At 27.7% G+C, this 17,338-nt stretch overlaps 1 protein-coding gene across 2 annotated transcripts; it reads right to left on the reverse strand.

The window, feature by feature from the left end:
* Nucleotides 1–2,000: 2,000 nt before the first annotated feature.
* LOC111038857 (transforming growth factor beta regulator 1) lies at nt 2,001–10,335 on the reverse strand. 2 transcript variants are annotated; one of them, XM_022322118.1, is made up of 7 exons: nt 9,873–10,335; nt 8,514–8,625; nt 7,679–7,741; nt 7,276–7,382; nt 6,780–6,925; nt 6,476–6,707; nt 2,001–2,228 (listed from the first exon to the last, which is right to left on the reverse strand). In XM_022322118.1, the coding sequence occupies exons 1-7, from the start codon at nt 9,984–9,986 to the stop codon at nt 2,208–2,210; spliced, it is 795 nt and encodes a 264-aa protein (XP_022177810.1). In that variant the 5' UTR covers nt 9,987–10,335; the 3' UTR covers nt 2,001–2,207. The 2 variants fall into 2 exon arrangements, with proteins under 2 accessions (XP_022177810.1, XP_022177809.1); XM_022322117.1 differs by having other exon boundaries at nt 2,001–2,232; nt 9,873–10,334.
* Nucleotides 10,336–17,338: the final 7,003 nt, after the last annotated feature.

Raw genomic sequence — 17,338 nt, forward strand, 5'->3', positions numbered from 1 at the left:
TTAAAAATAATTATTTGGTAACTCTTATATTTTGGTACATGTCTTTAATATTGGCTTCTGCGCATATGTATCAAATGACAAAATATACTCATATTTTGATATTTATTGATACTAGCCATGGACTAAAATATCTTAGTCCTCGATACTAGCTAGTATGATTTTACTTGAACAGAAACACAATTGAAAAATCTAAATACAAACAATAGTAACTATGTGCTGGTAACTAACGGAAGGGCAGACACAACAGGGTTGTAACAGAAACTTATGTAGTTGTAATGAGTTCATGCATCCAGAGAGAAACTTTTATTCATTTATTTATAATAGTATGTGGTCCACATCTATGTTCTCCAGCACTGATTAGTGTAGAGAATAATCCAGACATATCTAAAGTAATTTGGTATTTTTGTTACATTATCACATATTGTTGGCCGTAGGGCCTTATTGCCTTGGGCCATTTTTTTTCATCATTGTAAAAAAAATACATGTATTTTATTCATATGCATGGGGTTGAAGGATTATATATATTTAATATTTGAAGGAATTAAAAGTTGTTTTCTTTTGGTATAACTATAAAAAATATATATATATAGGGTGCGGCATAAGTCGGTTCCCGCTGTTTTGTTATTGCAAAACTGCTTATTATTGTTATTAATTTATAATTAATTAATTTTTTTTATAAATCTATATAAAATATACATATTTAATTTGCTGTGTTAATTGGGGAACCGACTTATGCCACACCCTGTATTATGTTGATGTACATAGTATATGCAAATACATTATAAGTACTCTACATAAAATTAACTTAACAAGAGGTTACAAATTACAAAATGTCCATTTTAAAACAAACAATATCAAATGGTAAATTTAAATTTCATATTCAAGTTTTTTAGATGGTTTTTATCATGCATGTTGTATAAGTACTACCGTCTACCATTGAATATAAATGCTAATACAAATAATTTATAATCAATGGTACTACTTCAGTACTACTACATAAATTATATTAGATGCATAATATATAAGTATTAACTTTACGGCTATATTAGCATTATGGTTCATATAGTTAATAAATATTAACTTATATAAACTTTTACGCATAATCCATATCCATGAGCGTTTGTAAATAATTTGGCAAGTCAATAAATCACAATAAAAAAAAAGTTGAAAACCTTACCAAGGGTTCTCTTGAAGGTCTGAAAATACCAAATACTAAACATGAAATATCTTAAGTAATTTAATTTGTCCAATTATTAGTTTGCTTATTATTAAAATAAAATTAAAGGTTTTTATGAAATTAAATATTATAGGAGATTTGCATGTACGAGAGTGAAGGTTGTGTGAATGTTATTGTAGAAAATGATCAATAGTGTGGTGTGCGTAAAAGAAATAGTGGAACGCCATCATACACAATTTAAAAATGATTTTGAAGGGTGCAAAAGTTTAATTTCAAAAAAGTAGAAGGGTCATGTTAAGAAAATTTCATGACAAATTTTGATTAATCAGTTATATACATTGTTCAAACTATTACAGACAATGTTATATACCCAGTGAGTTTTATAAATGTTTTTATACTATTAATAATGAAATACTCCAGGATTTACACAAACTATTTCATGCATTTCATTACTCATCTTTTCACCTCATAAATTCATGTCCCATAAGTATTAGGTGTCTAGGCATGTGGTCTAGTCTACAGAGATGTTTTGATGATGAGTGATGACGTTTTTCTTTGTTTGTCGGGCCTGCCTCCGAGTATACCATCTTTAAAAGGTGGTAGCCTTTAAATTTGTATTATCTTAATGAAAAATAACATAATAATAATTGGATCCATCCAAAAAAAAATTTAACTTTTTTTAAAATAGGTAAAACAAAATGAGATTAATGTTAATGAGCCAATATACCAAATAAATAAAAATATATACAGATTATCAAATCAATTGATAGCATTGAGTCAACTATATTCATTATTGTTGGTTGATAATAAAAAATACTGTATATACAAAAATTATGAATTGATTTATTCTTTGTTATAATGAGATAGAATTGTACACATTTGTTTCATACAATTACATTTAATTATCATATTTTATTTTACACCTAAGTATAAAACTGGTATTATTATAACACTTTCTAATGCCTAGATCGAAATCTGTTTAATGTATTATGAAGACCTTCAAAACTCACGGCAGGATCACTTTCAGCCTTTAATTCTGCTTCGTGACAATCTAACTGAAAAATATGAATTATTGTTAATTATTGTTTTATATATAAAAAGCTCAATAATTTAAACTGTAGGATTAATTAAAATAAATATATTATGATAATAATAATATAGGGTGGACACCCATTACTATAAATCTATAGAATAATGTATTAGTTGTTTTCTTTTAAGAGTAAAGCTTTACTTTTAACATAGTTATAACTCTGGTTAAATATTTTTGTAAGTGGTACATATTATGTTTTCTATAAAAATTACAGGTTTACCGAACCCTATACAATGCAAGGTTTATAGATAATATAAGTTGTCTCAAAGTCGTGTAAATATTGCCTACCCTCCTCAGCACCAATATTCCGCGAGAAGTCATTGTTGTATAGTTCTGTACGACTGCACAATGTACATATAGTTTTAGTGTTTTATCTTGCTATAAATGATTTATTTATTATTTGTATTTTATTTATTTGAAAGAACAGATAAATACAAAAATATGTTTTATTATACTATAATTGGAACTATTTGGGTCTTTATTATTTAAATCGTGTATTTTTAACAAAGTTTAAAACAAATGATTTAAAAAACATAAAAAACAGTCGTTTAAAACAGAAAAAAATATATTATGAGCACACCTATTTATTAATATTTTTATGTATAATAAATAAATGTATAAAATTTATAAAAATAATTCAGAAAACATTTTCAAATTCTTCTGAAAACGTGGTTGAATAATAAGAGATAAAATAAAATAAACATTAATTTCAATTCTTGTTTTTCGTAAGTTTATTTATTTATTTATCTGCACTATAATTGTACATAATAAATTGCACAGTAGTTTGTTTTAAGCCAGATTAAATCATATTTTGAACAAGTTTAAAAAGGTTGATTCTTTTAAAAAATACATTCTAATAATAAAAAAGTTATTGAAAAAATTTAATCATAAAAAAACTATTAAGTACAACAATTTAATTGATTAACACATTTTTTTTCATTTTTTATTTTAAAAACCTTTTTTTTATCAACTGATATTTCATAATGCAGGTAATAGGAAATCAATATTTATCAATAAAATTCACTAGTAATACAAACATACAAAAAAAAAGTACTGGTCAAAATTTTTGTACAAGTATTTTTATCTGAAAGTATTTCCAGAAAAAAAAATAATCCAAAACATAATATTATAATAAAAGCACATCACTTACAATCTTACATATAAATATTATATTCAAATAATATAATATACATAATACAATACCTATATACTGCTGTTTATGAAGTATTTTATGTAATATTGAACTTTAATGGTAATACAAAATGTATTGTGTATACATAATTATGTTTTTCTCAATTTATTTAATCTTTGTAACCTCATTTTAGATTTTTTTATTTTTTGCATAGAAATTAAATTTTGATTAAAATATTTCATGCATATGACAATCCTCTATTTTATATAAGTTTAAATAAGAATTTTATTTTTCTCATCCGTTATCACTCTATTATAAATTTTATTTGTTAATTATTTTACAATATATCGTCTTTTAGGAATTTGTCCTTTCTTAAATTTTAAAAATAATTTTTAGCACACACTGATCCATCTTTTGCTGTCATTGTAAACCAGACGGTAAAATGCATCATATGTTAGGAAACAATAAATATAAACAGTACAAGGATACAGGCCTATATCGCTATTACGTACAATGAGTAAAATATTCGAAAAAATAGTCAGAGTTCGACTTAACTGGTTTCTAGAAAAAATAAATTTCTCGCTGAAGAACAATTTGGATTTCGGAAAAACAGATCGACCTACGACTGTCTTGTAAACATTGATACAGAAATATTTGAAACAATTGCATGCAAACAATACATGGGACTGGTAAGCTTTGATACACAAAAAGTGTACGATATGACATGGAGATACCGAATTATTTCAATCTTATTGGACTGGGGAGTTAAAGGTAACATTTTATATTTCATACATAATTTCCTAATTGACCGAACATTTGAAGTTGTTGTTGATGGACAACATTTATCCTTATATAACTTGAATAACGGAATTGCCCAAGGCTCTTCCATAAGTGTAAAATTATTTCTAATCGCAATAAATGACTTATCTAAACTTATACCCACCCCTGGACAAATTACAATATATGCGGATGACAGCAATATTTACACAAATGTATTGACACTTTAGGAAAAGAATTACAGAAATACACCAACTCGTTAAACGATTGGAGCGAAAATACAGAGTTCAAATTTGCACCAGAAAAATTCCAGTTCATAATATTTTCACACAAAAACTTTTTAAAAAAACCTACTTTAAAAATGAACAACAAAATAATTCCTTACACAAAACACTTAAAAATATTAGGTGTTACCTTCAATGAAAAACTAACCTGGACCACACACATAAAAAAGTTAAAAGACAAAGCCAATAAAAGACTGAACGTTATCAAAGTACTTTCAGATACGGAATGGGGAGCAGACTCTAAAACCCTAATAAACATTTACAATTCACTAATCAGATCAATTTTGGATTACGGATCCCCCTTATATATGACATCGAGAAACTCAGCACTGACAATGCTTGACGTTATCCATAATGCTGGCCTAAGAATGGCATCCGGTGCATTTAGAAGTAGTCCCATAAACAGCATACTCAATATTACAGGAGAACAACCACTTAATAATCGGAGAAATCAACTGATGTTGCAATACGCAGTAAGAACAGCAACCGACCCGAACAAACCAACGTATTCCACAGTATTCAATAACAGATTCGAAAATATTTTTAACAATAACAAAAAATTAATACAACCTATGTACAAAAGAATAAAAGAAAAAGAGGGAAAACTAAAATTAGAAATAAGTAATATATTGACTAGAGAAATAACTGTAAGACCTCCATGGACAACGACAAAATACTCGTTTGACATGTCGATAGCGATTTACAACAAAAAAGAAGCTACAAATCTTACATACAAAAATGCATAAAACACATTACCAGGCCACATACATATATATACCAACGCCTCAAAAACAGACAAAGGGGTGGGTGTTGCTACAGTTTTCCTACAAACTGAACTTTCTGAACAGTTGTCCGATAATTGTAGCATATATACAGCTGAGGCACTAGGTATATATAAAGCACTATCCTATATAATAAGTGCCAACCTGCATAATAATAAGTACATAATTTGTACAGACTCCATGAGCACTCTAGCTAGTCATAGTAATATTAGTAACAATAATGTTATAACTAATAAAATAATCAACTTGACTAATAAATTATTAATAACTTAATCTTCGCATGAATTCCCGGGCACTGCGGAATACCTGATAATGAAAGAGACGACTTACTTGCCAAGGAAAAAGCTAATAGCCCACATCAACTAACTGTGTGGAATATTAAATCCGACAAAGATACTAAAAATATTATATACAACCAAATCAAAAATATCTGGCAAAAAGAATGGCTTAAAATGAATAATAAATTAAATGAGATAAAAAGAACTATCGAAAAATGGAATAACTTTATGTCGCTCAAAAGAAGAGAGGAAGTCGTACTAAATTGCCCCAGAATAGGCCATACGCATCACACACATAGCCACCTCATGAAAAAAGAGCCACCAAAAATATGCCTTACATGCGGAATTACAACTACAATCAAACATATTATCACCGAATGCAGAGACACAAAAGAGGCACGACAAAAATTCAATATGCCGGAACACCTTCATCTAACCTAACCTGGGCCCTGACGAAAAATCCATCCAAAATATAATTTTATTTTTGAAAGATACTGAACTGTACAATCTAATTTAAGTTATCATTATATGTAAAAACAAGTCAATGGTCACGTTATCGAGGCTTTTCTTCTTAATAAAAAAAATAAAAAATAAAATATAAACTATAAGTCTATAAACAAGATGTGTTGTGTGTACAAACTACGAGTGAACGAGTCGTCTTACGAGTGTACGAAAATGACGTCAATCGAATTATCTCTCACTCCTACTTTTTCAAAATCTTAGAATGAGACAACCTGTATTATCCATAATCCTTGCATACAATGTAGATGTTTTAATTCTTTATCATGTCGTAACGTTTCTGTAGTTAATTAAAAATAAAAATATAAGTGTAGAACAAATTACACAATTACCACTCACAAATAAGAAAAATATATACACACGGTTTCTTATATTTTTCTTAGAAAATTCTATCAAATATAGTGTTTTTGTGCATGTTAAAATATAAATAAAATACCTGTAATTCTAATGGAATGTATCCCGTACAAAATTTAGATTCTGGTGCTTCTTGTAGTTTCATGCGGACTGGAGGTAAGGTCAATCCAAAAAATCTATCACCATTTCTATTGGCAGGTATTAAGTCATCAGCACCCAGCAATTTATTAATTAATGATATAAGATGACTATGGCATTCATCAGTACTCAAACCAGTTACTTTGAAATGTTTATCATGATCCATGATTTCAAATCTAAATTAAGAAAACAAAATACTCACAATTAACAAGATATTACATAGACAATAAAAAAAAAATGTTATTAACCTTGGAGATGAACCAGCTTTTATAACTTTACAGTGATAAGTGCATTTAGAAAATATATTTCTGAAATGAGCATAAGTTCTAGTTGCATAAAATCCAGCTGGATATATTGCACAGTCTGAATAGTAAAAAGGTGTATCATATACAATCTGAAATAATTAATACATTTTTTTTAGATAAATAACACAATTATTATGAAAAACATTTATCATAAAAGTAATTAATTAATATTTTAGTGTCGGTATGTATATTCTATTTAAGTTAAGAAACATAGTCGGTGGCGACTAGTTTTGGTTGAGCTGCAGTTAGGCCACACTCTTTTGTCATCCCTCCTCCCTATCCCCAAGTCAATTATCTGTATACCTGCCGTCTATTGTTGCCATGCCTGGGTTCACAAGTTGACCTACGACAATGTTTCTTAACTTGAACAGGGTATAGTCACCAGTATTATCTAGAAAGTTTGGATTAATTTATTTGGAAAATTATAGGCTAAACTCACTTCTCCAAAATTGAAAATAGTAACATTTCCACTAGTTATTGGTTCTTGGACTTCAATAATATTTTTTTTATGTTTAGCAGCAGGGCGTCTTGGCTTAGGTGTTACACCTGTAAATAAACATTGATAACCTTTTGTGAAAAATTTGAATTTTTGGATCAGTACTAACTACAAGTTAATAGATTATAGTCTAGTAATATAAAAAAGTAACATGAACTGACTTATATTCTTATTGAAATCTATGGTACACCATGAGGTATGGCATTTATTTTTTATTTTTTAGACATTTGTATGATAGTGAAGAATCTTTATACAATACAGATTAAAGTATGCAACTGAATGTTATTTACATTATATAAAATCAAATATATATATTTTTAATATTAATAGATTAAAAAATACACACCATTGGTAGTTGGTTTTTTTCTTGGAGTTGCTTTTTTTACAGTGGTTGTGGTAATAGGAACATCTGAAAATAAATATTATAGGTGTAAGATTGTTACTTTATAATTGATAAGACTACCTAAATCAAAAGGAATCGCACAATTATTTATACGTGATTTTGTTCATTAAATATCACACTCGGATTTCAAGTGATAAATTTGTTTGAATTAGAAAATCAAAAAAAAAAAATAATTAACTTAATTTTATATAAAAGGTAAATTTAATAATAAAAACATTTACTAATAAAAGTATATCATTAAAAATGTATAAAACACTATTTTATAAACTTATTAAATTATTTTTTTAATAAGTTGATATTTTTAAAATTAAGTCAAGTTAATAAAGACATAACAGTAACTTATAAAGTTAAAAAGTGAAGATACATTTACCAAACTTTTCATTTAAACGAGAAATATCAGATAACACATCTATATTATGGCAATTAATTGTTATTTTTTATATTTAGGTATAATTTTTAGCTATTACAACAGAACAAACACTAATCACTTATGTATTTTTTTAATATTTTAACATTACCTATTCAACAAATATCAATTAGGAGCTTTTAAGTCTTTTAATGATACATTTGATCAGGGCCGGACTTAAGAGTTAGTTGTCCCTAATTATAACTATAACACCATTTTTTAGATGAGGTACCAATTTAATTGTACTCAACATTGTATCTACAAAATGATTACGCCTATGTGGCCTAAGTGTAAATATGCTAATGAATTCAATGATTTTGAGTGTACATACTTGTACTTGTAACATGGTTAATACGATTAAGATTTAATTACCTAATTCAGGTTCAAATATCTTTAACTTTTTGGTTAAAAACTTGCATTCTTCTCGGACAACTAATAATTTTTCTTGATTTCGCGATATTTCATCACAAATGGCAGCATTTTCCTTAAATTAATTTGTAAAGCAATTATCATTAAATAAAAAGTATTTATGTTTCAGCTACTTGACACACTTGTTTAAAAATGAAATCGAAAATAAAAGGCACAAAAAAGAAGTTGTACTAAATATATAAATACTTTTAAGTCTTTATCTTATTTACCTACACTAGTGTGAATATATATATGTTACAGGCAAAGGATGAAATTAGTCTTCATAATAAAAACATAGTACCTAATCATAGTGTGCAATTAACAATTTTAGTAGTTAAATCTGGAAAATATTTATTTTTAATTCACAATATTATCTCATTTTCAGAGTTTTTATAAACATTTAATCATTAATTAAGACAATTGATTTTTATATTTTTTTTATACAGCATAATATTTCATAATTTAAAGTCATTTTACAAATCACGATAAGTTTGTCGAACATTTATAAATTTTATTAAATTATTATTTATAAGGAAATTTTGTGTAACAGTTATTAAAATTGTTTACATTTTTGAGTTTTAAGCAAATACATTTTTGTAATAAAATGACTTAATACCTATACATTATATAATACCTGAATTGGGGAGTCCCTAGACAGGTTTCAAGGAGAGGGGACAAACATATAAATTAAAATTTTGATCATTATTATTTTGATAACAATGAGGGTAATTTTAGACATTAAAAATTGTTAATCCTTGGGGACGCGCCTGTACCTATATAATTTCACCATTGAATAGACATGTCTCAATACAAATTTTTCACAAAATTTAGAACAAAGTTAATTCTGCCAAGCACTTCCCCACTATTCCTGTGCAAAGTAGGAAAAAAAGGTTTGAACATGTCCTAGTTTTCCCGTAACATACATATTATATTTAATTTAAGCACAAAAGAATTAATTTAGAACTAATTAAGAAGGTCATTAATCCGTCGTTAATCGTTTAGCAGTATACAAGTCGTTAGCTGCAACTAAAATGGCCAACCGTAATCATATTTGAAAAAACTTAATGAAAAAAATAATTTAATGTAGATAGTAAGTTTTATAAACTCGATTAGAAGTGTAACATTAGACGATGACCAAAATAATTTAAAAATAAATTTCTAAATATATTTAATCAATTATAATGACCTTGGTTGAAGGTATGTTAACTCAAATAGATAGGTGTGAAAATATATGTTCAATACCTAGAAGATGTAAATAAATTTCTGTTGTCTGGACCATAGGACGACTAACGACGGGTTAACGATGAGATTGAGCATACTTACAAAAACCATATCTTTAATAACCTTCTTTAATTTTTTACGTTTAGTATCATATCGAATATTAGGATTATCAATAATATTATTAATCCAGACATTTCGATCATCCACCGAATGCATTGTAAAATGTCAAATTTATTTATACATTTACAATAGGTTTTGAAAAAATTACAACTGATTAAGTAAATCTACGAAAAACAAAATTAGAGTCAATAAGTAATCTGCATAAACTATGAAGGTAACAACTTAAAGATTTGTATAGTAAAAAAACAATTCAGTTAGCCAATAACTAGCCATTACGAAACATTCAAAATTTCAAAAGCAGAGAATATTTTAATTTGTGATTACTGATAAATGATTACAGCGGTAAAATAGATAATGAACCACAGATAATATTTTATGAAAAATAGTAGATAGCCGTCTTGAAAACTTGGAAATAATTTTGAAACCGACGAAATGACCGAAATTCTCTTATCTAAGAGGTGAATGTTTATATTTTCATAACATTGATAAATATGTTGTTGTCAAATAATAAATATTAACGTGTGTGAAGTTGGCAACTGTACCAGCCATAGATACGGAATTCCACATATTAGCCGTGGCCAATTCGTTCGATAAGTTGCCTATGGTGTGCCCCTCATCCAAGTTATGACCACAGATATATAAACATACATAATATATACGTTATACATGTATACGTTATACTTATACATATATACGTTTATATATCTGTGGTATATATTTTCTATGGTTATGACCAATCATGCAAATACTCTTTTACTTTTTTTTTTCGTTTAACCGACAGCAGAGGAGGCTCTATATGAACAATACTACTCCTCATGTACATCCCCTAGATAGAGGCATATGGAGCTATATGCCTATATGCCTATATGTCGTACAAAATAAACATATAATATAATACAATATATACAATATAATTGTAATTATGATTATTTTATTATAATTATAATTTGTAATATTTGTATAGCTTAACCTAATATAGCTAATGCATTTTATACCTTATAAATAATAGTTACCTAATTCCTTTTTATAACACACCTCTACTTTTTATTTATATTTAATGATCATAAGTCACAAAAGATTTTGTTCATTATGTGTTATTAAGGTTAATATAACTGACATAAATTAATAGCATCTCTTTTTCCAAATTCGATGTTATATTTGCTTATGTTAGTTAATGATGTTAATACATTGTTAAATTTAATATAGATACAGTATTTTAAATGTTTTCAAAAGTATCACCCCAAACACAAATGTTGATGGTATATTAATATATTATACAGATTGTGCAATACAATTTTTATTGAATAAGGTTTTTATATAGGGATAACTAAGTATTTTTAACCTACAGAACATATTCCTTAATTTTTTAAAAAAAATATAAAGATTACATTTAGAGTATTGAACATAAATGACACCAAGAAATCTAACTAAGCCTTGCACTGTTGTGCATAAGGCACAGTTACAATAATTGCACAATTTTTTTTTCGACCTCTAATATCATATGTTTTAATTTGTCTTCCAAATGTACTTAACTTATTATTATTGCATGATTACTTTTAATTATAATCATTGATTTTTCTTAGTTGTATAAGTTTAAACGAAAATCTAGCTGAAGCAAAAAACATGGTACCTAGATATATAGAAAACTGGAAAAGTCTCTGTGCTGCATGCCTGTATATTAGGTTTTGAGTCATCTTTATTGAATATGTCACTGATATATTTGTTAAATTTAAATTTAAATTCAAAGATAAATCATTCCTTAAAAAAATAATTCTGAGCTAAGATGTTCTGTTAGTCAGTACTTCTAAGGATATTTTATGATAAATATTTAATACAATACTAGTAGTAGGTAATTTATTTTTTTTTAGGAATACGGTGGCTTTTTATGATAGGTATGTAGTATGTTTATATGATTTCATATAATATTACTAACTAATCTATAACTATACATACAAAGGGAAAGTGTCCTCATGATTCATAATCAACACAGAGCCGAACCTATTAGAGTTATTGACATGCAATTTTAAAGATAGATTAATATTATAATAATTTCACGGTTCACTAAGAAAGGATTTTTCATTATGTATATTAGGAGTTTTCAACTCGTGTGTTGCAGCTTTCACTATTGTTTCTGATTATTATCAAGGAAGTAGCAGACTAGCAGCTATGGTTAATAAAATAAACACTAATGTTTTCGAAATCGGAAAAGCTGTGGTCTCAAAAAGATTAAAAATCCTTGGTGTGTGGCAAATAATACATATGTAAAAGCAAAATGTTTCAAGCCCTTAAGAATAATATTTTTTTTAATGACAACAAAATAACCTAAACTATTATTTTTTGTTTAAAATATCAAAGTTTGACAACATTTGAACTCTATTAAATTGTCAAGCTTTAGTTTTTAAAAATTAAAACTGAAATGCATTTTCAATAAACAATTTGAAGCTTTCGAAATCAAAAAAAATATGACTTATGAGGAATCAAGTATTACATTTTGAAGCATTTTAGCAGAACCAAAAATGTTTTATTAACACCTTAAAAAGAAAAATATTATTAAAATATTAACTGATGATATGGAAGTCTAAATAAACTACTTATGCCTACCATTTTTTGAGTTGTATATTATTTTAGGAAATTGAAAATGGAAAATGGAAAATTTTCAAAGAACATCTTTAGTTAAATTTGATGTACATCGTTGATAAATAGTTCAGTCTTTTCTCTGACATTGAAAATCTTTGAAATATTTTGTGGCGGTAGAAAATTGAGAACAATTTTAAAGTCGCGCTTTATTTTGTTAATAGATAGCGCAAGTGAATTATATTTCAACTGTTTTACTCCAGTAAGGCAAAAACTGTTTTCGAGTTCAGAATGTTCCTTGTTTTTAACTTATCATTCCTAACAAAGTATGTTAATTTAGAGTAACAATGGTGTTACCAATAAAATTTGATGGATTGTTTATTTTTGATTTAGCGGGCAGAACCATTGAGTGATTTAAAAGACCTAGGTATATGACGTATAGGCAATAGGCATTTTATGCGACGTGTACCTACATAATATGGCCCTTGTAAATGGGTGAGATGAAAATGTAACACTGGCACTACTGCCTACTACCAAAGAGTACATATTATGTTGTACTAAGAAACACTAAGTAGCAGGTTGCTGGCCGCTGGTTTTTCTCAATTTTACTGAGTGACCAAAATATTAGAAAATAATGAACTAACAAGCAGAATAATCAAAACATTTTTGAATTTTATAAATTTATTAATATACTTACATACCGACAACCTATTTAATATTTGTATGCACTTTATCTTATAGATACATCGTACTATATAATTATAGTAAATTATATTTGTTTAAATTAATAGAAGACACATTGTTTATGTGTTATAAAATATAATTTTCAATTTCATGAAATAAAAATTCCGCAATATAATGTATTTGAACATTTCAACCATGAGATATTCATGAGATTTTTTTTTTGTCAATTAAACCAGCGAAAACAATGGCCATTTGGTGATATTCATAAGGTTTTAAATCATATTAATGACAATTTATAATTAATTAAATTTTACATGATGTGCAAGGTGTTTTGGGGGATTACTATTTCTTGCGACCAATGTCAGTTAGGTTAGATGCCTCTAAAAGCAGTCAAATTGCTTTTGAGTATTTTCTACTTTGAGGGTGGTTTATGGTATCAAATTGGATCTAGTTATAAATTCAAAGTATTTTTCAAAATAATCGTAAAAACAAAAAAGAGTTGAGGAAAAACTGGAATTTTGACCTACAGTTATCGAAACAATCAATTATTATTTTTTAGTGTAACTAAAAATTGAATATCCGTATTCACTCGAGCTTTTTAACAAAGTATTATATTTATAATAACATGTTCATTAAATAATATAATTATTTACAAAAATATTTTTCGGCTTTAATCATTTAACATTTTTGATAAAAAAAAAACCTTGAAATGTTACTCATAAGTTTTTCATACACCAAATAAAAAATATTGAAAATTCAAAGATCCTTTCCTCATTTTTTTTAAAGTTTTTAAAGTTATAACTTAGATGATATTTTTTAAATCATAAAAAGTATCAAATTATTTTGTGGTCACACTCCATAAAATTTTTAATACTTATACTTAAGATTTTAATAATGAATAGATACAAGTTCCTAATAAGTTGCCATTACTAGAAAAAAATAAAAGTTGAGTATAATAATTCTATAAGTATTTTTTACGAGCTGGATATAATCTTTGTTTATCCATGCAGTTGAATATTTGACAAAATTGGATTTGACGCTTCAAAAATGGCTTTTTGTCAAAGCAACAAAAGGTTTTTTTAATTTTGCTATAATTAAAAAAAGAATATATTCATAGTCCGTAGGGCGTATCTACGGGACAGTCTGGAAATCTACACCAAGTGTTTGTATTAACAGTTACCATACATGATATGTTTAAAAAATATTTTGACTCTTTTTGAGCTATATATGGGCACACAAATTTTTTGTTTGGTCAAAAAGATTAAAATTTTCATACAAGGTTCATAATTAAGTAAGTAGCTCATACTAAAATCAAAAAATAACAATAGTACAACATCTATTTATGTAGGTCAACAGAACGTCTTGGCTCAGAATCTTTTTTGATTTATCATTGAAATCAAATACATTACAGTGACTTATTCAGAGCCAGTACGATATATCTACAATAATATGAGTAAGTAATGTGAACAATGATATATGTAAACTCGTATATTTATTAGGTAGGTACATATTATAGCTACATAGTTAATATAAAATATTGGTAAAATAAGTCGATTTTATCAATGTCAGCTTTGAAAATTGAATTTTAATCATTATTTAATTTAAAGTTCGATTTACTTATTTGACGTTAGCTATATTAATAGGTGAAGATACTAAGAATTACAACAATTTAATGTATAAAATATAGGAATAACTGTATAAGTAATACATTCTAATAACTTAGTGAGTTCCTATACCTATATACGGCTATACAATGTTTCCATATAGAAATACTTAAATTTTAACTTTTTAACATTCAGTCTTGGTAAGTATTACCTATTATTATTTTTCCCTACATGGCCTGTTGTAGGTATATACGAATAATATGAATACTGCAGGATACATATTCTACTATCTATTATAGTGTTAAACTCATATACTATCTCCTTCTTAAAGTTAACTACACATTGCATACATGTACCTACACATAAGACATATTACACAATGCTGGCGTTTCTGTAACATAATTATTATTACGAGTCATGATATTTAATATGACCACTAAACAATTACTGGTTAGGTTACACATTTACACGTAATAAATAATTATAGTTTATAGTCAAGAAAAAATCTAAGTAAAAGTGTACCTAGTTATTACATTGAGTATTGAGAAGTTATTTACACATATTATTTCGTTTTTTATACTTCGTATTAACAAAACAACTGGTTGATTTACACGGCAAATATTATTCAATGGCCGTTTAATTCTGTTGATATTTTACTCGTTCTTCACGTATTTAGGTATAGCATAGATAGCATTTAGATTGCAGACTATGTACGGTGATCTGATCAGAGGATAATAATATTCTCAGACAGTTGAGGTGGACTTTATAGTGGAGACTGGAAATGGTTTACCAGAGTAAAGGATCCTCTATTCCTCTCCCCTTCAAATATCAAAATAATATATGTTTAACTAGCAGGTAAATACCTAACTAATTTTTAATATTTTTATAAATGTATAAATTATTTACTTACTTGGCTATCTACTATCTATTTTTGTGTACTCAATCCAGGGACGGATCCAGGGGGGAGGGGCAGCCCCACCAGACATATTATTTCTCAAATTTTTTTAATAATTCTACAGATCCTGGTATTACAATATTTTAAATGACATGTATGTCTGATAAGATAATATAATATATTATTATACTTATCATTCTGGGGCGCTAGACAAAAACTAGACATTTTTTGGTAGACCGCATGGTTTGGTTCTAATGATGACAAACAATAGACAATATATAGATTGCGAAATTATATTTTACTCTATTTATTATTTTAAATATTAATGATTTCACCTGCGGTGGATCTGCCTGTATATTTATTGGTATATTTAAACGAATTCGAATTTTCTTCATAAAAGCAATAAGTTCTGACAGTTTTCAACATTTCCTTGTTAATTTCTCACTCTGGGGAAATAGAACAGATAAATACATCAGTGATCAAAAATTTCCTTCTACAAATAAAAAACACCGTCGACGTATGTAACCATAACTTATAACTCATAAGCATTAATGCATTATGGTCATAACTTATCGACAAGAATACAAATTAAAATAAAACTTTTAATAATTGAATCATTCATAGCCATAAATCATAATAAATCGTAAAATCTTACGACTTAAGAAGTCCACATTAAAAGGCCGTGGTTAAGTGAAATATAGTAGTTATATGTTCATAAAATAATTTATATCAACCTGAAATTTCACTATACGCTCTATCCATATATACGAAACGGTGCATCATATGGGGTATGTGCTTTATAAATGGTGTATTTCATACCTTGGAAAGCGGAAGTGACCTTAGGTATACCTACTGTTCATGATATCTACATGCTAGTAACTATTTATCCTACAATAGGTATAAGGTATAAAATGTAGTATAGTGGAAGGGTCCAGTGTGCTAGTGGTATAGTAGGTACTTACTTTAATAATAGTAGGTACTTAGCAGTACTTACTACATATATAGTATAGTATAGCGAGCTTATAATGTATTAATGTGTATTTTTTTTTTTTTTACTTACGATGGACGTATTTAAAAATCTGGTAGTTAAGTATATTAGTGACTAGTGTACATAGTAAGTAGTGAGTATAATATAACAAGCAGAGTGTGCATATTAAACATTGTATATATATTATAATGTAGTGTCTAAAATATGTGCAGCACCGTAATAGTGTAATAACGGTTGCCGGGGCCATCGGGTGGTATTGCGGCGTCGCGTCTGTTAAGGGGAGGGGGGGGAAACCGAGAGACGTCGCTGCCGACATTGTTCGGGGATGAACGAGCGTCGGTGGGGGTGTGGGCGAAAGAGTGATACAGACGGCGAGGGATGGCCGTATGTTCGCCGCCCCGAGTAAACCGATACAACGCGAACAATGGACGTTGAATACGAGTTTAATTACTAAGATGAGAATCTTTTAGAGCCCGAACAATAACGGTTCATTTTCAATAGTAGTCCGAGTAGGTATATATATACTTCCTGTAGTCCTATATACATATACATATATATATATATGTATACATGTATATGTATTTAAGTACAATAATGGCTAAAGGGACGACGAAGTTGGTGGGGGTGGTACGAGGGTAGGTATAGTAGAGAGAGAGAGAGGGAGAGAGAGAGAGAGAGAGAGAGAGAGAGAGAGAGAGAGAGA

Source organism: Myzus persicae, unplaced genomic scaffold, assembly GCF_001856785.1.
Source record: "Myzus persicae strain clone G006 unplaced genomic scaffold, MPER_G0061.0, whole genome shotgun sequence".
Lineage (NCBI taxonomy): Eukaryota > Metazoa > Arthropoda > Insecta > Hemiptera > Aphididae > Myzus > Myzus persicae.

Coding starts and splice junctions, on each gene's coding strand:
- LOC111038857 (XM_022322117.1), bottom strand. CDS start 9,986: ATGCATTCGGTGGATGATCGAAATGTCTGGATTAATAATATTATTGAT. Junction 7,383..7,678: donor AAAAAAACCAACTACCAATG/GTGTGTATTTTT, acceptor GTTTATTTACAG/GTGTAACACCTAAGCCAAGA. Junction 6,926..7,275: donor CTATTTTCAATTTTGGAGAA/GTGAGTTTAGCC, acceptor TAATTATTTCAG/ATTGTATATGATACACCTTT.